This window comes from Carassius gibelio, chromosome B5 (genome assembly GCF_023724105.1).
Source record: "Carassius gibelio isolate Cgi1373 ecotype wild population from Czech Republic chromosome B5, carGib1.2-hapl.c, whole genome shotgun sequence".
Taxonomy (NCBI): Eukaryota; Metazoa; Chordata; class Actinopteri; order Cypriniformes; family Cyprinidae; genus Carassius; species Carassius gibelio.
The window spans coordinates 34,574,203-34,594,825 of NC_068400.1; the positions used below are offsets into that span (position 1 = coordinate 34,574,203).

The window sequence follows — 20,623 nt, forward strand, 5'->3', positions numbered from 1 at the left end:
ATTTACCAATTTATATTGCTGGAGCTAGAATCAGAATAGAATTAATTTATTAAAACTAAAATGTGTGCTTAAAATATATATTAAAATAATGGAGGGAAGCAAGGAAAATTACATTATCTATCTATCTATCTATCTATCTATCTATCTATCTATCTATCTATCTATCTATCTATCTATCTATCTATCTATCTATCTATCTATCTATCATTCATTGAATATTTAAGGAATGATACATTTTACTTGTATAGACCACAAAGGATACTTTTTAAAATTATTTTTAATTAGCGTTATTGTATTAAATAATTTATTTATTTAAATGGTTAGGACACCCAAAACAAACGTTTACGGTAACAGAAGAGTTAAATATGAGCGTCCAGCAAGGATGAGTAGATGATGGCCGATGTAACTGATGGTAACTCCAGGTTGCGCTGTCGATCCCGCCTCGTCCTGCACAATCGATTCCGCTGGAGGAACAACCAATAAACTGATGTTGCCGAAACGCACACAGAGAAAACGCTGACACGATGGATTTCAATGTCAAGAAACTAGCGTCGGATGCAGGTGTCTTCTTCACTCGTGCTGTACAGGTATGAAATGATCCAGTGCTTTCTGATTATTTCACGGTAGTTTCGTTGAGCCATAGTGCAGCGCGTGAATTGAGGGGGATGGATGTGCGCAGCAGCATCAGCGGGCTCCAGTCAATGAATGAACTGCTTCGCTCTGTTGGCCTTAACTATAGATCCTCACGCGAACACTCAGAAACCTCGCTTTCTGTCATTGTTAAAGCGAATAGTCTTTGTTTGTCATGTTGCGATGATCTGTCTTTTCCTCGCCATTGTAAGCCGATAAACGCAATCCAAGCCCGTATCCATTATTAATGGCTGTTCATGTGACAGCACTCGCCTACAGACGAAGCCTCGTTTACTTCAAACCGTTATTTTATTTTTGTTTATTTCCAAAATGCTTGGGGATGCTCATGTTACCGTTTGTCCAAGAATGCCCAGGCTTTCGAAATGTAACCGAGTGTGAAAAATATACTCAGTTATATTATTGTACCACTCTCATGGTATTTTGAACCTGTATGATTTAGTTTTTTCCGTGGAACACAACAGATGCTCTGTTACTATATGTAATGAATAAGCTTAATGTGTCTTATTCATAGTGGTGCCACGACCCCGGATATCACAAGACACCTCTGTGTCAGTGTGAGGATAGCTTATCTGTTATGACTGCCCATATTCTCGCCACATGGATGACTGACATTCAGAACTGCAGATGTAGAGGGAATCCTTCATGCTGAATGTGATTTAGTTTTTTTTTCTCTTTCACCTCAGGCCTGAATTTTATGCGTCAGCAGGGGTCTTCCCTCTGTGTAAGTGAAATATTAAACACCAGCCCCATATTTTTTCACCTCGTCAGAGGAAATCTTTGCTGCAGGTCCACTGGCCTTGCCAGAAGCCTCCTGTTTATTGATCAGAGTCACAGGGCATTTGTTCTACTGATCTTTAGCATATTTGGATATCAAGTAAATATGAACTGCAGAGGCACAAACAGGCCGGTGCCATTCACCTGTCGGATCCTCTTCCATTTAATTCCAGTTTTATTAACTAATCTTGTTTATTGTTAGGTCTCCCCTGGGAAGATGCAACAAGATTGTTTGCCTTCTGTAGTCTGAGTAACCAGGGAGCAGATGGAGGGGATGTCCCCTATCAGCCAATCACCTTTGAAGACATAGATAAGCGTCCCTGCTCAGCCAATCACTACTACTGTACCTGTCAGGGATTTCCTGGGAGCAGATCATTATCACTCAAAGCCGCAGTTCTGTCATGGAGTTACTGCAGTCAGAGGCAGTGCACATCAGCTGTTTTTTAGGATTCTACAGAATCATTTTTTACATTACATTATTTTAACAACTTTACAGGCTTTACTGTCACATTTGATCCATTTAATGAATAAATATTAATCTTGAATAAAAGTATGATTTCCTCCTGAAAAAATCATTAGTGTAATTATTATTATTATTATTAAAGCACCCTATTTAATAGTGTTGTAACTGATTGATTTGTATTTTATTATATTGCCTTTTATTACATGATCATGTTTCAAAAGGTTTTATAATTAGTAATGTACTGTAATTGTAAAACAATCAATAGTTAATTAAATGTAATCATCTAGCCTATAATGTAATGGTTTTAGGTTAAACGTAGCAACTCACTGCAGGCTCACACATCAGATGTAACAATATCCATGCTTTAAATCATATTAGCTTTTTGGATTAAAACCTGCCATGTGCTGTAAATGTTTTTTGTCAGAAAATGACTTGATGTTTTTGTTGCACTCTAACTTAATGTGTGATTTATAGCAGTATGTGCTGCTTGATGTGGGCTGTGAAACACTGTCTAAACATATATATGTCTAAACATAATATAGCCAAAAGAGCAATGGCATAATGCCAGCATATCGTGTGAATAGCTTTAAGAGTATGTCTCCTTGTCTTGCTGAGAATGTTGAGTCTCTGAATAGTTCAAGATTACTGCTTAATTATTATTTAATGAGTTTTGTTTAGCTGAGACAACATTTTATGGGAAATTATGCATGCATATTCTTATTCAGTTAATATTTCCTGTGTTGTTGTATGTCTGGTTTGGCGTGATGTTCTTACAGACAGACTGAATTGTTTTGTATGTTATCCAGTACACAGAGGAGAAGCTTGGCCAGGCAGAGAAGACTGAACTTGATGCCCATCTGGAGAACCTGATCGCTCGAGCGGACTGCACCAAAAACTGGACCGAAAAGATCTTCAGACAGACCGAGGTGCTGCTTCAACCCAACCCAAGTAAGAATCTATATGGACGATATACGTTTAAAATCTTCTTATGCTTTGCATCTACCTAAGCCTCTGAATTACATTTTCTTCAGGAAAATATTTCGTTATCATTAGATATTGTTTGAAATGTGTGGTCTTGTCCCCTAAATGCTGAAAAATGTCTCATGTTGTTGACATTTACCATTGGCACGATGAACAGGAACATCCCTTTGTTGATATCAATCTGCCTTAATGAATCCATTTGCTTGATTACACCACTCTGCATCTGCGTGAACATTTTGAGAAATTAAATATTCCTGTAGGGGCAGCCAGGGAAATATGATGCCTAACAACCATCTTAAAACAGCAGTGGTACTCAGGTGTCACGTTATGTGAATGTACTGTATTGTCTTGCACTTTGGGTTTTTATTTTCTCTGTTTTTCTTGCTACGGTAGTTTCACTTATTATAAGAGTCAGCAAATGTTTTACAAGGATGTTGAGATGTACAGCAAACTGGCGTAGCAGTAGAAATCTGAGCTGTTATCATAGGAGACTGTACTGCAAGGCGCTTTGGTTAAAAATGTCTGATTACAAACTTTTGCTTATTTACACTACTGTTCATTTGTTTTATATTAATTACATTTGAACGATTTCTGAAGGATCCTGTGACACTGAAGACTGGAGTAATAGCTGCTGCATGAATATTCCACTTTACCACCACAGGAAAAAGTGAATTAAAAAAAAAATGGTCATAATATTTTACAATATCACAGATTTATAGTGTTTTAATCAAGTAAACACAGCCTTTGTGAGCATAAGAGACTTCTTTCAAAACATAAAAAAATCTATAGTGGTGTACAGTAGTCAACATTTGGTGGATTAAAACCTTTCATCAAAGTTGTCCTAAAAACTTGAACCAAAATACGTTCTCGTCTTAGGACAACTTTTAAAAACTTTTTTCAATCTACTTCAGATGTTGACTACTGTATATTGCACTTTGTAAAATTAGCATTTTATGTTCGCGGTTCACAAATGAATAAACAACATGAAACATTTTATATTAATACTTGTCTGGTTATCATTTCAGAATCATTGATAAGGCCACAGATTTCAGATGTTTTAAAGCTCATCTTTGATGGCAGTACCTTTCCTGTACATATTTAAGCTTTAGTACTAGTAAGAACACTAACTTGTTCTTTCTAACCCTCTCCATGCTCCAGTTGACCAAACTGGTGAGTATGTCTCTACTCCCCGTGAACTGTGCTTTAGGTCTTCAGTTGAACTCAAATGGCCCATGTTTAGTATTAGACCCAATGTTTTTGTCATGGTAGCACTATCCTTTGCAGCTGAGTTTGGGTGAATGTCTTGTGGTTTATCCAGCCATCAGTTGAAACAGCTCTTTTTCAATCATCTGAATATCTTAACCAGATCTAGTCATCAAATCTGTGAGGTCTCTTCAAATCCCGCTGGCAATGATTGGTCAAAAACTGTTGTTATAAAAATAAAAAAATATTACAAACGCACGTTTTCATCTGTGATGTTTACATCATAGACCCATGTTTCATTTATCTTTTTTTGCTTTATGGTCTCTGGGAACAATGTTCAAAATACTACAATGAAATTATCCCGAAAATGTGAAAATGGTTAGTGAAATGTTTTTTTTTTTTTTACTTTTACGATTAGATATTGAAAAGCAAGGAAGGTAACATGCATTTTAAGCTTTAAATTTGGATAAATTAAATTCATACATAAAGAAATGTAAACCAATATGTGTGATATTGTATATAATTATATATAATGTCAATTTTCGTACCTGTAATTTGCTGATTGTGAACTATTGGTTTGGATGATTGTGCAAAATTGTGTGGTCCTTGATTTAAGTTTACTGGAGTAAACCCTAAATAACATCTGATGTAATTATTTTTTTAGGTGCACGTATTGAAGAGTTTTTTTATGAGAAATTGGACAGAAAGATCCCATCCAGAATCACCAATGCAGAGCTGCTGGGACAGTATATGCAAGATGCTGCAAAGGAATTTGGGGCAGGAACTCCATATGGTTCGTAGGGTTTTTTTTGGATTGTTTTAATCTATCTAAAATAGAAGTCTGTACTAGAAGCCAGTGCATACCAGTTTAACTTTTTTTAACTATTATTATTTATGTGATGCACCATATGAGGTGGAATTGCAGCTGCACATGTTCCCTTCTCTCTTTTTGCTGTGACAGTGCTATAATACAGATCTCTAAATCAAATTAATGTTCAGCTTCATGCCTTGTTTCACTAGATGGCGCACTCTCTCTTTGACAAATACATAGGTGTACATGGATACTTTTAGGTTAGAATTTACAGAGGAAAAGTGTATTAGATCCAGTAATTTTTTATTTTTTTCCTAACTATTATGAGATATAACATTTGCTTGTATTTATAATTATAGCAATGTTGCTGAAAACGATTTATATGATAATCACACTCTTAGCATTCAGTTTGAATTAACATAAATTATAAGAAAGAAAATAAATAAATACAAAATCATGACAACTGCCCAGGTAAATAAGATGCATTTAAAGGCATGAAAAACAACAACAAATGAAACCATGTTTCATTTACAGAGAATCATACATACAGGTGCATCTCAATAAATTAGAATGTAGTGGAAAAAAATCATTTATTTTCTGTAATTCAACTCAAATTGTAAAACTGGTGTATTAAATAAATGCAGTGCACACAGACTGAAGTAGTTTAAGTCTTTGGTTCTTTTAATTGTGATGATTTTAGCTCACATTTAACGAAATCTCAAAAAATTAGAATATGGTGACGTGCCAATCAGCTAATCAACTCAAAACTCAAAACACCTGCAAAGGTTTCCTGAGCCTTCAAAATGGTCTCAGTTTGGTTCACTAGGCTACACAATCATGGGGAAGACTGCTGATCCGACAGTTCAGAAGAAAATCATTGACACCCTTCACAAGGAGAGTAAGACACAAACATTCTTTGCCAAAAAGCTGGCTGTTCATGGAGTGCTGTATCCAAGTATGTTAACAGAAAGTTGAGTGGAAGGAAAAAGTTTGGAAGAAAAAGATACATGATTTTGGAGCCCTTCATGCTTCCTTCTGCTGGCCAGCTTTTTGAAGATGCTGATTTCATTTTCCAGCAGGATTTTTGACACCTGCCCATACTGCCAAAAGCACCAAAAGTTGGTTAAATGACCATGGTGTTGACTGGCCAGGAAACTCACCAGACCTGAACCCCACAGATAATCTATGGGGTATTATCAAGAGGAAGATGAGAAACAAGAGACCAAACAATGCAGATGAGCTGAAGGCCACTGTAAAAGAAACCTGGGCTTCAATACCACCTCAGCAGTGCCACAAACTGAACACCTCCATGCTATGACGAATTGAGGTGCTAATTTAAGCAAAATGAGCCCCTACCAAGTATTGAGTACATGCAGATACTTTCAGAAAGCCAACAGTTCTCTTAAAATGTTTTTTCTATCTGTCTTATGAAGTATTCTAATTTGTTGAGATAGTAAATAGGTGGGTTTTTGTTAAATGTGAGCCAAAATCATCACAATTAAAAGAACCAAAGACTTAAACTACTTCAGTTTGTCTGCATAGAATTTATTTAATACACAAGTTTCACAATTTGAATTGAATAACTGAAATAAATTAACTTTAAAATGACATTATAATTTATTTAGATGCACCTGTATGTCTAAAGATGCCTTATGTGAGGCAGAGTGTTTCATTTTATGAGTTTAGGTCTCTGATGAAGATACCTTCAAACCCATTGATTAGTTAAATGTGTTTGAAGATGACTTGACAGAAAAAGATTGAAAACATCAGTGCGATGTTAAGTTGTACATAATGCTTTGTGAATGTTTGGCCTCTGTTTTCAGGTAGTACTTTGATCACTGTTGGAGAGTTTCAGAGGAGGTTGGGTGGAGCGGAGCGGGAATTCCTACAGATGTCAGCGATTAACTTCCTCACACCACTGAGGAACTTTCTAGAGGGTGACTGGAAAACCATTTCTGTAAGTGAAATTCATAATCTCGGTCTCAGATGCTTCACATCCTTCTGATATATTAGCCAACTTACAATAGCTGATAATGGCTAGTTACAAAATGAATGGCTGACATGCTTTTATGCAATCTAAAATATACTTTAATGTGATTTCTATTGAAAAATTGTCATGCATTTAAATATATTTGTAAATAAACATTTGTGTTGGAAGTTACAATTCAGTACATTATAAATATATACCGGTATACATTAAGTGCAACTCTTCAAAGCACAACAAAAGATTATTTTATTTAATATGTACTTTAAAGTCAAACTTTTAATTTGACATTTATCATGCAAGCGTATTCTCTTTATGTACACTCAAGTGGCTTATTATTATTTTCTTTTTAAAAATATACTTTTAATATATGACATACACTACAAATGCATAATCAAGTGGACTTGAATATTTCCTTCTTTACAATAATCTGTATGTTCTGTTTTCAGAAAGAGAGAAGGCTACTTGAGAACCGACGTCTTGACTTGGACGTTTGCAAAGCTCGGCTCAAGAAGGCAAAGTTAGCAGAGGCCAAGGCTGCTGTGAGTTTCATTTAGACTTATTTTATCACCATCATCACATGCCTTCCACTCACGTTCCACTCACAAACTGCTTATGAGCTTTTAAGAGGGAATTCGGATCTCTAAAGAAACATTTCAGGAAGTATGACCACAGCTCGAATCCACACCACGAGTTTATAAGGTCAATTCTGTGGCTTGTGGTGCACACTTTTTTAGTTCTCATTTGATGACGTTAGTTAAAGGGGGGGTGAAATGCTATTTCATGCATACTTAGTTTTTTACTCTGTTAAAGAGTTGGATTCCCATGCTAAACATGGACAAAGTTTCAAAAATTAAGTTGTACGTTTGAAGGAGTATTTTTGTTCCAAAAAAACCTCTTCCGGTTTGTCACAAGTTTCGGAAAGTTTTTTTCGAGTATGGCTCTGTGTGACGTTAGATGGAGCGGAATTTCCTTATATGGGTCCTGAGGGCACTTCTGCCGGAAGAGCGCGCGCTCCCGTATAGCAGAGCAGAGAGAGGCTGTGCACAGACAATCACTCATCACAGCGAGAGCGTCGCGAAATGTCACAAAAAGGAGTGTGTTTTTGGTTGCCAGGGCAAGACAACCCTGCACAGATTACCAAAAGAGAAACAGCATTAAGGGACTAGTTGATGGAGTTATTTTTACAGAGCATCAACGCAGTTGTGCAAGTGTTTTTGTTTGTTCCCTGCATTTCGGATTGCACATCGTTTATTTCTTAAGGATAATGCAGTCCCAACGGAAAAGGGTCACGATTGTGTGTTGGAACCACATGCGGTGAGTAAAACTGCTTCAAATATCTCTGTGTTGTTAACTTAGCTTTCAGCGCGTAAGCACATCAAGTAAACAACATGCGATGTTGTCATCAAACTGCACTTTCCACATGTACAGCTTAAAAAAAAAAAAAGACGACATAAAGTAGAACTTAGTAATTTTCCAAAACCGCTAAGCAAATATATACAGTTTCAGTACATACCACATAGAGAAGCCTTTGCTGATGCTGCTCTTGTTAAATTTCAGCCTCTGGATCTGTGTCACAGCTTCCACATGCTCTCAACTCAAAAGCCTACTGGCGCTCGTGATTCTTTAGCTCCGCCCACATGTCACGCCTCTAGGCGCTCGTGTTTTTCCGGGAAAAATCGGTACAGACTATCTTTCTCTTATAAATATAATAAAAATAAAGACTTTTTGGAGTTATGAAGGATGCAGTACTACTCTATAGGTACTCAAGATTAACAGGATATTGAGTGAAAACGAGCATTTCACCCCTCCTTTAATGCGTTATCCAACGATGAGTAACATATTTGTGCAGCATTTATTGATCTGTTATTTTTATAAAACAGCAATTGTTAAAAATGTAAAAGATTTATAATAATTGATACTGAACTTATAGTGGTTTACAAAGGAATCCCTTTTGTATAGTGGTACCCAGTTACTGTATCATTTTATTCACTGGCCCTTTGTCACCTTACGTTTTCCAAAAGTGGCTCCTGTTTAATTTGAGAATCCCTGACAAAGTTAATGCTCCTGGTGTATTCTGCTTGCGTCACTGAAAAAAAGGTTGTTTCCCAGGAACTATCTGCTATGTGAAGGATATTTATAAGGGAGTTCCACCATCTTGGAAGCTCTGAGTCAGGAGGCATAAGTTAACATCATTCATGAATGACGTCTCCTTTCACATGTTTGCTTCTCCATTTTATCCCTTTCAGTGTTTTAATAATTTGAGGTTTACACAGAGGCCTGCGTCACATGCAGTTTTATCATGTTTCAATATCGTCCTTTCCTATATCAATGAGATTGTTTGCTAATACACCTATTTAGGTGAGATTTCCAGGGCGTAACCAGACTATTATTACCTCTTTGACCTCCAAGAGGAACCTAGTAGTTTATTTGTGTGTGTGTGCGTGGGTGTGTGTTCAGTTGAATACAATTATGACTCAGTCAGCAGGTGTGCACAGTGACTTGTGTGCCCTGTGTGGAATTTTTTCATTTTTCATGTATTCACTATCATGTTTCTCTCTGTTGTCATTTGCAAAGTGTGAGGGAGATGTGAGTATCTGTGTGTGTGTGTGTTTGTGTGTGATTTCTCAACTGCCTTTCACCCATGGCTGCTTCCTGCAAGTTGTTACATGTAACAACCACCTCTGCAGTACCTTGATCCCAAAAAAAAGAAAAGCCTTTTCAAAATCAGTTCCTTTTGAAGTCACAGTTGCATTAAATGGCTGCATGTAATTTGTTTGTTTGTTTGTTTGTTTTCTCATAATGTACTGTATATTATAGAGCAGCATTTCCCAACTGAATGTCCATAAAATCCATATGATGGTAGTGGAGGGGTTTTGTGAAATACAAATGATAGAAAAGTTAAAAGAGGGGGGAAATAATCCTATGCTATTTTAAGCCAAATATAAAAAAGGGAAATTTAATTATATAGTGTGTATGGTTTTAGTGTGTATAATATAATGTACACGCACATATTTTGGATTGTATGCATGTGTTTATTAATAACTCATTTTATGTATCTCTGTTATCTGTTATATTAAAATCGTGTCGACTTTGGCTAATTTCAACCGCATTTGATTTTTACAAGAATATGGCACATGGAGACCAAAACATGCAGAAAAAAAAACTGCTCTTGCTCTATACAGTACATCTGTACTAAGATAAAACCTTACTGTTTATAATACTCCTGGAAAACAGCTACAAATTACAATTAAATTAGCTTTTTATGGTAAGTAATGGATACCTTACTTTAACCCTTAAGCACTAAAACAAGCTATTTGTGGAAAATGCTGAAATAAATGATGACGATTTTGATTTATTCTCTTATTATTAGTATTTAGTTTGTAGTGCAATGAAGTAATACCAAAAATTGCAGCTGCCATCCTAATTTTTCTGTGTGTGTGTGTGTGTGTGAGAGAGAGAAGTTACAGGCTGGTTTGTAAAGTGTTTTTGTTTTCTGTTTTTGTATGTAAATCTGAAAATAGTGTTGCTGCTGGGTCAGTTCTTTGTAAAACTCTGTTTTCCCCCCTCCACCTGTAGGCTGCGCCTGACTTTCAGGAGACTAGGCCACGCAATTATGTTCTGTCGGCCAGTGCATCTGCGGTAAGAAGGCTGCAGACCCTTAGCATTAGAAGTCTTCCCCCACACACACACTTATTTTTCCCCTCTTTTTCTACATATCCTTGATTTGTACACTATACACTAATTTCCCCACTAATATCTGCACAAAAATTTAGATTAGCAGGATGCCCTCTGACCGTCGTTTCTCTGTGGGGGTTGTATAGCTGTATACTGTTATGGTGGATAAAAATCATCAGCTAAAGCACTTCAGATATACAGAAGCATCATCCTCTTCCCTTTTCCATTACTTGGAATTAGAGGTGGTTGAAAATTGCAGTTGATGGTGTGAAAAGGGCCTCACTGAAACCTTTCCATCATCCAATCATTTTTTTTTATTCCACGCAGTTGGATAGTGAAGTTGATTCATCTCTGATTGACAGAGAAAAGGTTGTATGAACTTTAATCTGAAGTGAAGCATCATATAAACCCCTCATAGAGTAGTGTACTTCCAGACAAGCAGCATTTATTGTGTGTGTCTTGTCTGCACAGCTCAGTGATGGACATTAACATTTCCTTTCTTGTTGACCCTTTGTTTAAAACTAGTCCTGCTTTCCATTCTGTCAGTGTTGTGAGTTAACCACAGTATCACTTTCTGTTTTTCCGTCTCCCTTCTTGCAGTGTTGTGTGCCTGTGTGTTTGTTTAATGTTTTGGGGAAGGCTGAAGCATTCGTAGTCGATTAGTCCCAGTAGTACATAATAGTGTCTTGTTGTTTGTGTGTGTTCATATAGATATGTTATGTACAGTAAAGCTCAAAATTTTGGACACAGCTACTCCTTCTTTATACTTGTATTATAAGTGTGGAAAGTCATTCAAGCATTTTATTAAACAACTTTCTGGAATGCTCAGTTCTTATTGATTAGTTGCAATAGAGTATAAAGTGAAATAGATTAAACGGTAGTATTGTGAAATATTTTTCTATTAGTTTTCCATTTGAAAAGACCTTGTCATTTATTCCTGTGATGTTAAAGTTGAATTTTCAGCACTAGTAACTCCAGTCTTTAGTGTCATATAATCCTTCAGAAATCGTTCTAATATGGTAAAAAAAAAATCCTGATTCAAGCATGTCCAAACTTTTGACAGGTTCTGTAATATAGTTTGCTTTTGATGTTTTGAAAAAATGATAACATCATGTTTTTGCATGAGTCAAAACATGAAAATCCCCCGTGATGAACATTTGCAGTGGAATGCAGGGGGTTGGAAACTTTTTTTCTATCTTTCACCTTTATGTGTGTGTGAGTGAGAGACATTAAAAAGGGTTCAGGATCCTGTACTGCTTATTTGTCTGATGATTACATTAGACTGTCTCTTTCCATCTTAAGATCCCATGACGTGTAACAGTTCAACACATTAAACACATTTTTTTTTTATGTTAGCTATTTACATTTATATGTGAAATTTGGTCAGTGGTCTGTAAAGAGAGTGTTTTGTGTTAAGTTGTCATCCCTGTTCTTCTCTTGTCGTTATGCTGCGTGTTCCAGCTGTGGAGTGAGGAAGTGGATAAAGTGAGTATTGGGCAAAGATCCACTTCTTCTTTTGCTGCTGTATAGACTGCATATTGATTTACGTAATAAATGTTTACATAATAACTGGGGTGTGACAAGATCTTGTCACGAAATTTCACATTGAGGTGAAAAGCTGTCTCGCAATATTGCCATGACAGAGTGTCTCCAAGTGAGTGTGAAATAAGCATAGTTGATGCCACCGCTGTGTTTTCATTACATGCCTCCACTATCGGTTTGCTTTTTTATATAAATAAATAAACATTTAATTCAGTTGAAATATGGTTGCTTCAATTTTAAACTGATCTGTACGTATTATCTTGCACTGTTCATTTGTTCCCGTGATCCGATCTCATGCCTCATCTCTTGAAGTGTCTAATAATAACATATGTAATTCATGTGCCTAATGATAGTTTTCTGCTCCTACTGCTTATATTTCTATCTGTACACATCTGTCAATCAGACTTAACTGCTCATCATTCATTTGCTTTGACAAGAATGTATAGTTGAGCTATGCGGATAATGTAAACCGAGTTTTTTTGTTTGTTTGTTTGTGGCTCCGCCAGGCAGAGCACGAGTTGCGTGTGGCTCAGACTGAGTTTGACAGACAGGCAGAGGTCACACGCCTCCTGCTAGAGGGCATCAGCAGCACACACGTGAGTACCTGTGCTTCTCATACTGGCACATGCATCTGAATGAACACATACACACAAAATGATCTCAAAATATCTGACTTGACAAGTATTCTTCTAAACACAGTCAGTTATGTCTTAAGTGAACGTAAACCATGGTGAAAGAAAAAGCAAGTGCATCATTGAATTGGATCTGTGCATTCGGTCCTAAAGGGGCAGCAGCTTATAAATATCTGCTGTTCCATTAGTGCCACCTGCTGTCAGAGAGTAACATTTGCATCTTATTCACAAAGCTAAAATCAGATCAGTCGTTTTTTTTATTTTTTTTATTATTAATAATTAAATAATCTTATTGCAGTCTAAATATAATGTATTTAGCATCTTTTCTTGGAGCATGATTAAAATGCAGTGGTTGCCTCTGATTTTAAATGGAAAAAGCACAGCCAAGACATTTATTTGTTATTTGCATTATTTAGTTATTTGATTTGGGATTTGTTTAAAAATTTCAAGTTAGTTTTTATTATTTGAAATTTAAATTTCACAAAGAAATGTGCAACATTTTGTTGGATAAATAATAAAGGACATGTTTCCATTTATAATTTGACTTAAATGTAATTTTGTAAAAAAAAAAGCAAAATTGTGAGAAAATTGTCTCGTGAAATCAGCCTCATGAATAGTGTCACATAGCATCACATCGTGAGTTGAGTGAATCGTTACATCCCTATATGCTACTAGTTTTTGCCGTGGTATCTGTTACTCAAAATCTAGTCTTGCTCAGCCAGACATTCAGACTGACGGCTGAAGGTGTGGAATCTAGGGCAGCTTTCATTGGCCAAGGCCCGCCCATGAGGCCGTTTGACCAACATGTCAAACAACCAATCACTATTCATTTTGTTCGTCGTCACTGTAACAGAGTTTGTGAAACAGGAAGAAAGAGGCGGGAACCGGCGACCATTCAAATGAAACTTTAATAATTAAATAAGCACAAAACAAAAACCAAAACAGGAAATAAAATCCAGGCCTGTTCCTCTCTCATCCTTCACTGTCGTAGCTTCTCTTTTGTACAAAAATATTGAGCAGTTTTCAACATTGCTAAAAATACTAATGTTTCTTGAGCCCCAAAGCAGCATATTAGAATGATTTCTAAAGGAACGTTCTACAATGAAGTCTGAAGCAGTGGCTGCTGAAAATTTAGCTTTGCCATCACAGGAATTAGCTGCATTTTAAAATATAGAGTAAAAAAGGGAAACTAAATATCTTAATATTTTTCAGCGTATTAATGTTTTTGGTGGTTTATTGTCTGTTTTTTTGTTTGAAAAATTCTGACCCCAGTCTTTTGAACAGTAGATTATATCTCTTTCCAAGTGAGAAAAGAGACTTTTAAAATTGTGCATCTCCAACACAGGTGAACCACTTGCGCTGTCTGCATGAGTTTGTGGAGGCCCAGGCTGCTTATTACACACAGTGTCACAAGCACATGCAGGATCTTCAGAAAGAGCTGAGCAGGTGAGAACTTCAGTGAGGTGCTGCAAACTTCAAAATAAACAAACCGCTATTTGTTCTTCTGCCCTAAAGCAATTGTATTTAAATAAGACCATGCCTTACTTCTTGACATCATCTTTGTGCTGATTTTTCCTTCTGCTTTTTCTTTCCTGTTCTCAGTGCAAGCGGAGATACGTAAGTTACTTTTTCCATCACACTGAAAAAAGAAGAAAGTTTGCTCACTAAATATAAATGATTACATTTACAAGTCTTTCATCTTTTATATCATATCTGTGTCATGTGTGAGCAACAGCTAGATATTCATATTTATTCACATACACTATGTTTTTGAATCTGTGAATCTGTTCCAGGTTTCCTAATGCTTTTGCTGTGAACGCCTCCACGTCAGGGGTGTCAGCAGGCCCTTCTCCCCTTTCCGCTGCCACCCTACCTGGGGCTTCTCCACCCAGTCGTCCCCCAAACCCCTCCAATGCCCTTGAGTCCAGCACACTGAAGATTGAGGAGGTGAAGCCTCCCTCCACTGGCACTCGCAAGGCCAAAGTGCTGTATGACTATGATGCTGCAGATACAAGTGAACTTTCCCTTCTCGCTGATGAGGTAGGACATGAGGAGGTCTGTTTACTCTCTTTAAGAGTCCGTAACCAGTGTTGGGGTAGCTACTCTGCAACTGTAGCTTGATAAGACACAAGCTACTCTTAAAGTAGTTAAGCTGTAGTTGAGCTACCTTTCTGAAAAGTAGCTAGCTACTAGGGTTGGGTGATGTCTACCAAACTGGCATCGGACGATGTCTACAGTGAAACATTGTGCGGGGTTAGGGGTGTGGACGAAGCGTGTAACAAATAACACTTTTTACGAAGCCATTAAAAGGTTAGCTTCTTTCTAGCGTTAGCCTGTTGCATTACAGTTCATGAAAGTTCACTTACCAGAGTAAAGAGAAATGTCTGGTAGGACGATGGCGAATGATTTGCAGATCCTGAGCACCAATGACAAACATCTAATCTCATCTAATGTGTGAATTTCTGAACAGTTCTTATCATAAATAAACAAAAACAATATAATAATGTATACTATAATGTATATGTAATACATAATAAGTAGGGGTGTAACTAGGGCTGTGAATCTTTGGGTAGACAGTGAAACGATTTGATTCATGATTCATAGGTTTTTGATTCAATTCAAGAGCGTTTTTTGCTAATTCAGAATGATTCAATTTGATTCAATTCACAATTAAATTTGATTTGATTCAAATAACGATTCAAATTTGCATTCTTTAAATACATTAACAGGATTATTTAAATCTTTCCCCTAAATTCTTTAAATGCTTAGTCAGGGGGCTACTTACACAGCAGCCTTTATGGTTTGAGAACTAAACACTGACTAAAAACGAAACACTTTTGTCCATTGTTAGATGCAAGTTTAATGATGCTATGGCATATGAAGAAATTAATGTAAGCCGAGATTTAAAAAAAGAGCTTTAAATGTATAACATATAGGCTAACATTTTGTCACATCAGGGTTGAAGCCATCATTTCAGATGCAACAGAAATTTCAAATATAATAATTTTATGTATGTAGCCTATTTTTGTTATAATTAAATTTTTACAAAGAAATTTTGCATAATAGCAATTTTATGATTGTTTTAAATACTACAAACAAATATTTATATTTGCACAGAATAAGGTAGAAAATAGGCCTATACTTTATAGTTTCTGTACTGTAATAAATGATACGTCAATTGGCACTGTATCATTCATAAATCTTATTTGTGTTTATTGTTTAAGCATTTTATCAGTTCATTCTGATTTTATTCAGATTAGCTGCATATGTCTTAAGTTGTTTGAGTGTGAGATCACTTCTCTTTCAGTGCGAAAAATTACTTTTAACTAATTTTCATGCAATAAAATGCTATAGTATTTAACTTTTCCTCTCCATTACTAGCCACAAGTAGGCTACTAAGGAGAGATCACACATCAGCTGCTCAAAAAAATTGCCAGTGAGACGAACGGAGCAAGAGCGCATTCCTGACAGTCACAGACAGTAAATAGTGGCGCGCGTGAAGGAGAGATGCGAGGGCACGAACACTGTTGAAGGTCTCCATTAATTTGTACTTCAAGTAATTTAATGTTTATTTTATATCACTGAATCGCTATAGAAATTGTGATTCATTCGATTCTTAGCGTTTTAAATCCATTACTGTCTGAAAGCGATGATTATAGATTCAAAATCAATATTTCAAGATCGATGCATATGCATTGAGAAAATTAGTCAAGTCAAGTCAACCTTTATTTATAAAGCACATTTAAAAACAACAGAGGTTGAGCCAAAGTGCTTTACAAATGAATAATTTTTTTAAAAACAGTTAAAAAACAACAACAACACACAATTCTATCAACATCAACATATAATTTATAATCTATTCAAAGGCTACAGAGAACATATATGTCTTCAAGTACGACTTAAAAATGGCTAAAGATGAAGATGAATAAATACAAAAATGCAGTCTGCACACTGAAAAATACTGCTCCATACAAAAGTGTATTTAATTATTTACAAGGCAACGTTTCGACCCTCAGGTCTTCATCAGGCACAATCTCAATAAGTGAGGAACACCTTTAAATACATAACAGGTGCTCACCTTAATTAGACTTCCTCACTTAGAAGTCATGTGACAGAAACAAATCATGTGACAGAAACAGTAAAGATGAAGTAAAGATGAAGATGACCTCACATAGAGAGGAAGACTATTCCACAATTTCGGACCCCTCACCGAAAAAGCGTGGTCACCCTTAGATTTATAGCGGCAGTGAGGAACCATCAGTAACAGTTGGTCAGAGGACCTTAGTGCTCTAGTCGGAGAGTAAGGATGTAAAAGATCACCGATGTACTTGGGAGCGAGGCCAGATAATGCTTTGTAAACAAACATCAAAATTTTGAAATCCACCCTAAATTTGACCGGGACCCAGTGTAAGTTTCTCAGCGCTGGGGTAATGTGATCCCTTTTCCTTTTTTAGTGAATAGTTACACCCGTAGGTGTAATGATACATGTATTAGTACTGGTGTACCTCTGTTTGGTGTATGAGGCCTTTAAATTAATACAGGCATTTCCTCCTCAATCCAGAAGGGGGCGCCCGCAGTAATGCAACACTGTTTGATAACCGCCAGCAGAAGAACAGATTATACTTTAAAGGCACAATATGTAAGATTTTCGTAAATCAAAAATCCACAACTTACTTGCGTGTGTGGTATACTGCGTGCGGTTGTGTAACCTGTATTAGTTTCTTTGAGGATATATGCATTCCTACCAGGACTTATTTAATATTCAACAACCATAAGCCATGGTTTAAAGCAAAACTCAGACATCTTCATCAGGCCAAAGAGGATGTCTACAGAAATGGGGACAGAGTCTTGTACAATCAGGCCAGGAAACACTGAATAAAGACTACGCTAAAAAGTTGGAAGATCAGTTCACTTCCAATGACACAGCTTCAGCTTGGAAAGGTCTGAAAGCCATCACAAACTACAAGGCACCATCCCCCAAACACTGAGGCGAATCAACAACTTTCTGAAGTCCTGAATGAGTTTTACAGATCAGTGAGGATGATGTGTGCCAGGTCTTCAGGAAGAACAAAAGAAGAATGGCACCAGGCCCAGATGGTGTGATACCAGCCTGTCTGAAAACCTGTACTGACCAGCTGGCCCCCGTCTTTTCACTTATCTCTGCTTCAATCGTGCCATTATCATACCCATTCCAAAGAAACCCAAGATAAAAGGACTTAACGACCTTTGTCCCCTGACATCTGTCATTCAAAAAACTGGTTCTGACTTATATGAAGGACATCACTGTATCCTTACTGGACCCCCTGCCGTTTGAATAACTGAGCAAACAGTGTGTGGATGATTCAGTCAACAGGGGACTGTACTTCATCCTGCAACATCTGGACAAACCGGGACTTGTGTCAGGATCCTGTTTGTGCACTTTAGTTCGGCTTTCAACATCTTCATTCCAGCAGTCCTCTAGATCAAACTAACCCAGCTATCTGTCCCTAGATCTATCTGTCAGTGGATCACCAGCTTTCTGACAGATAGGCAACAGTTAGTGAGACTGGGGAAATTCATGTCATACAGCTGAACCACCAACACTGGTGCCCCTCAGGGATTTGTTCTCTCCCCACCGCTCTTCTCCCTGTACACCAATGACTGCACCTCTTAAGACCCCTCTTTCAAGTTCTTGAAGTTCGCAGATGACACTACATGGTCATCGGTCTCATCCAGGACAAGAGGCTGAGTAGCTGGCTGTCTGGTGCAGTCTTAACAACCTGGAGCTGAACATGCTCAAAACAGTGAAGATGTTAGTGGCCTTCAGGAGAAAGCCCCCTGCACTCTCCCCACTCACCATCATATACAGCACTGTGGCTGCAGTAGAGCAATTCCCAGATTCCCGGGAACTGCCATCTCTCAGGACCTGAAGCGGGACAATAACATTGACTCCCTTGTTAAAGGGTTGGTCCACTGCACTATTAGTTAGCAATGCTGGAACTGAAATGTGTTGTGTGCGTGCGCGTGTGCCGGCACAATTTCTTCAGCTGTTTCCTTATACAAGCAGAATAATGCATCAATGTAAAAATACATGTGTTAAATAAAACCAATAAAACTAAATTTTTTATTGTATTAAAATGTATTTTTTTTAATTATAACTATTTCTAATGTAATTATCATACAAAAATATAAATAACAGATCTTTTATATTTTTATAAAATATATTTTAAAATATATTTTATACCCCTTTTTTTTTTTTTAAATAAATGGCTTTATTTTGTCCTCACAGACCTGTCTCGGATAGCAGGCCTATAAACCTTAATCCTCAAAAGACGCCAAGGGGGTGTCTGCAGATTAGAATTTCTTAATACACGTCTGTAAACCACTGTTTATACATGTCTGTTGTTAAAGTAAACTTGAATGTATTCAACGGGTCTGCGCATTGCACCACAGACAGTCCATGGCAAAATGTCTGTTTAATTTGTTTCTTTCTCTTTCTTTGTTATTCTGTAGCTTATTACTGTCTACACGGTGCCTGGCATGGACCCGGACTGGCTTATTGGAGAGCGAGGCAACCTGAAAGGCAAAGTGCCTGTCACATACCTGGAGCTGCTGAGCTAGATGCCTCGTCCTCTTCAGAAATACAGAGTCACACTGAATTATGCATGAACAAATAATCAAGCACTCCTTAACACTCAGTTAATTTATCTGGTTTCTTTTTTTTTCTTTTTAGGTCTGTCATGTTACTGTACATAAATATGTATTATTATTTTTTTAGGCCCTATTTATATGTTCTATGTGTATGTTGTTTCAGTTGAACACTGTCCTGCCTAATGCATTTCTTTAAGTAAATGATTTTATTTCCTTTGTGATCCTGTGACTGCTATATTTTTCCAAGTGAAGAAAACAAACCGAAAAGCTTTTGTGTTGGAGCTGGATCTGAGTCTGTGTGTGTGTGCGCATGTGTGTGTGATCGATCATCAAGACCGTAAACATTTAGGCTTTGCTTCTTTGTGTGTGATCTCGTTCACCATGCTTGTATGTTTATACGGTCATTGCTTGATATCATCACTTTTGATTCCAAAGGCAGCATTTTGTGTTTTGTCTGTGATTTGAGAAGATCGTGAAGGTATTAGGTGCAGTTATGATGTAAAGTATGTGGTTAACTGTGATCTGCTCATTCATAAGACTGATTTTCTTTAAGTCAAGTGGTGGTACTTCACATCTGCTCCGTCATCACCTCCACACTTTCATCTTTGTGTTCTTAGCTTGTTGCAAAATGCAATGCATATTGAAAAATACAATGGAAATATATAATAAAGAGAGATTTACTGGGTTTTAATCTTGACGTTGTCTTTTTTTAATGGGGCTTGTCGTCTGAAGTACTTAGCGGTGAGATGTTATCAATGACTGGTTTTTACTTCTGACTAGTTCAGTGTTTGCTGTGATTTACTAATGAACTGTGAGGGACATGCAGGAAACTTTACTCCACTGACAAGTTTTGGAAAAACTTTTGGAAAAAATTGCAGTGATTGTACAAGACAGGGCAAGTTTTTTTGTTTGTTTCATACCATCACTCAGAAGGAATTTTGGAATCTTCTCTAAACATTACCTAGCATGATTTTTAGCATACAGTATTGGGTGTAGTGTATAAAAAAAGAAAATAAAAAACTTTTGATGAGAATTGGAAATTGTGTGCATAATTCCAATTATACAATAATCTGCAAAATCAAATTTTATATAATTTACACACACACACACACTTAACATTCAGAAGTTTGGGATCAGACAGATTTTTTATGATTTGTAAAGGTGTTTATATGCTCATCAAGGCTCCATTTATTTGATCAAAAATACAGGAAAAATGTAATATTGTGAAATATACATTAAAATCGAATTTAATCCTGTGATGGAAACTGTTGTGC

At 36.8% G+C, this 20,623-nt stretch overlaps 1 protein-coding gene across 9 annotated transcripts; it reads left to right on the forward strand.

Annotated features, from left to right (window-relative positions):
- Window positions 1-400: 400 nt before the first annotated feature.
- Window positions 401-20,040, forward strand: sh3glb2b (SH3-domain GRB2-like endophilin B2b). 9 transcript variants are annotated; one of them, XM_052555890.1, is made up of 14 exons: window positions 401-587; window positions 2,695-2,836; window positions 4,028-4,039; window positions 4,737-4,865; window positions 6,707-6,840; window positions 7,317-7,409; window positions 10,447-10,509; window positions 10,873-10,914; window positions 12,007-12,030; window positions 12,594-12,683; window positions 14,065-14,165; window positions 14,322-14,336; window positions 14,513-14,759; window positions 19,212-20,040. In XM_052555890.1, exons 1-14 carry the CDS (start codon window positions 525-527, stop codon window positions 19,317-19,319), a joined length of 1,263 nt encoding a protein of 420 aa, XP_052411850.1. In that variant the 5' UTR covers window positions 401-524; the 3' UTR covers window positions 19,320-20,040. The 9 variants fall into 9 exon arrangements, with proteins under 9 accessions (XP_052411850.1, XP_052411852.1, XP_052411851.1 ...); XM_052555892.1 differs by lacking the exon at window positions 10,873-10,914; XM_052555891.1 differs by lacking the exon at window positions 4,028-4,039.
- The last annotated feature ends 583 nt before the right edge of the window (window positions 20,041-20,623 follow it).

What these genes read in the sequence shown, in the direction of transcription:
- sh3glb2b (XM_052555890.1), top strand. Translation starts at nt 525, where the DNA reads ATGGATTTCAATGTCAAGAAACTAGCGTCGGATGCAGGTGTCTTCTTC. An exon ending in TCTTCACTCGTGCTGTACAG is followed by an intron (nt 588 to 2,694) that starts GTATGAAATGAT and finishes TATGTTATCCAG; the next exon opens with TACACAGAGGAGAAGCTTGG. An exon ending in TAGCAGAGGCCAAGGCTGCT is followed by an intron (nt 7,410 to 10,446) that starts GTGAGTTTCATT and finishes CTCCACCTGTAG; the next exon opens with GCTGCGCCTGACTTTCAGGA.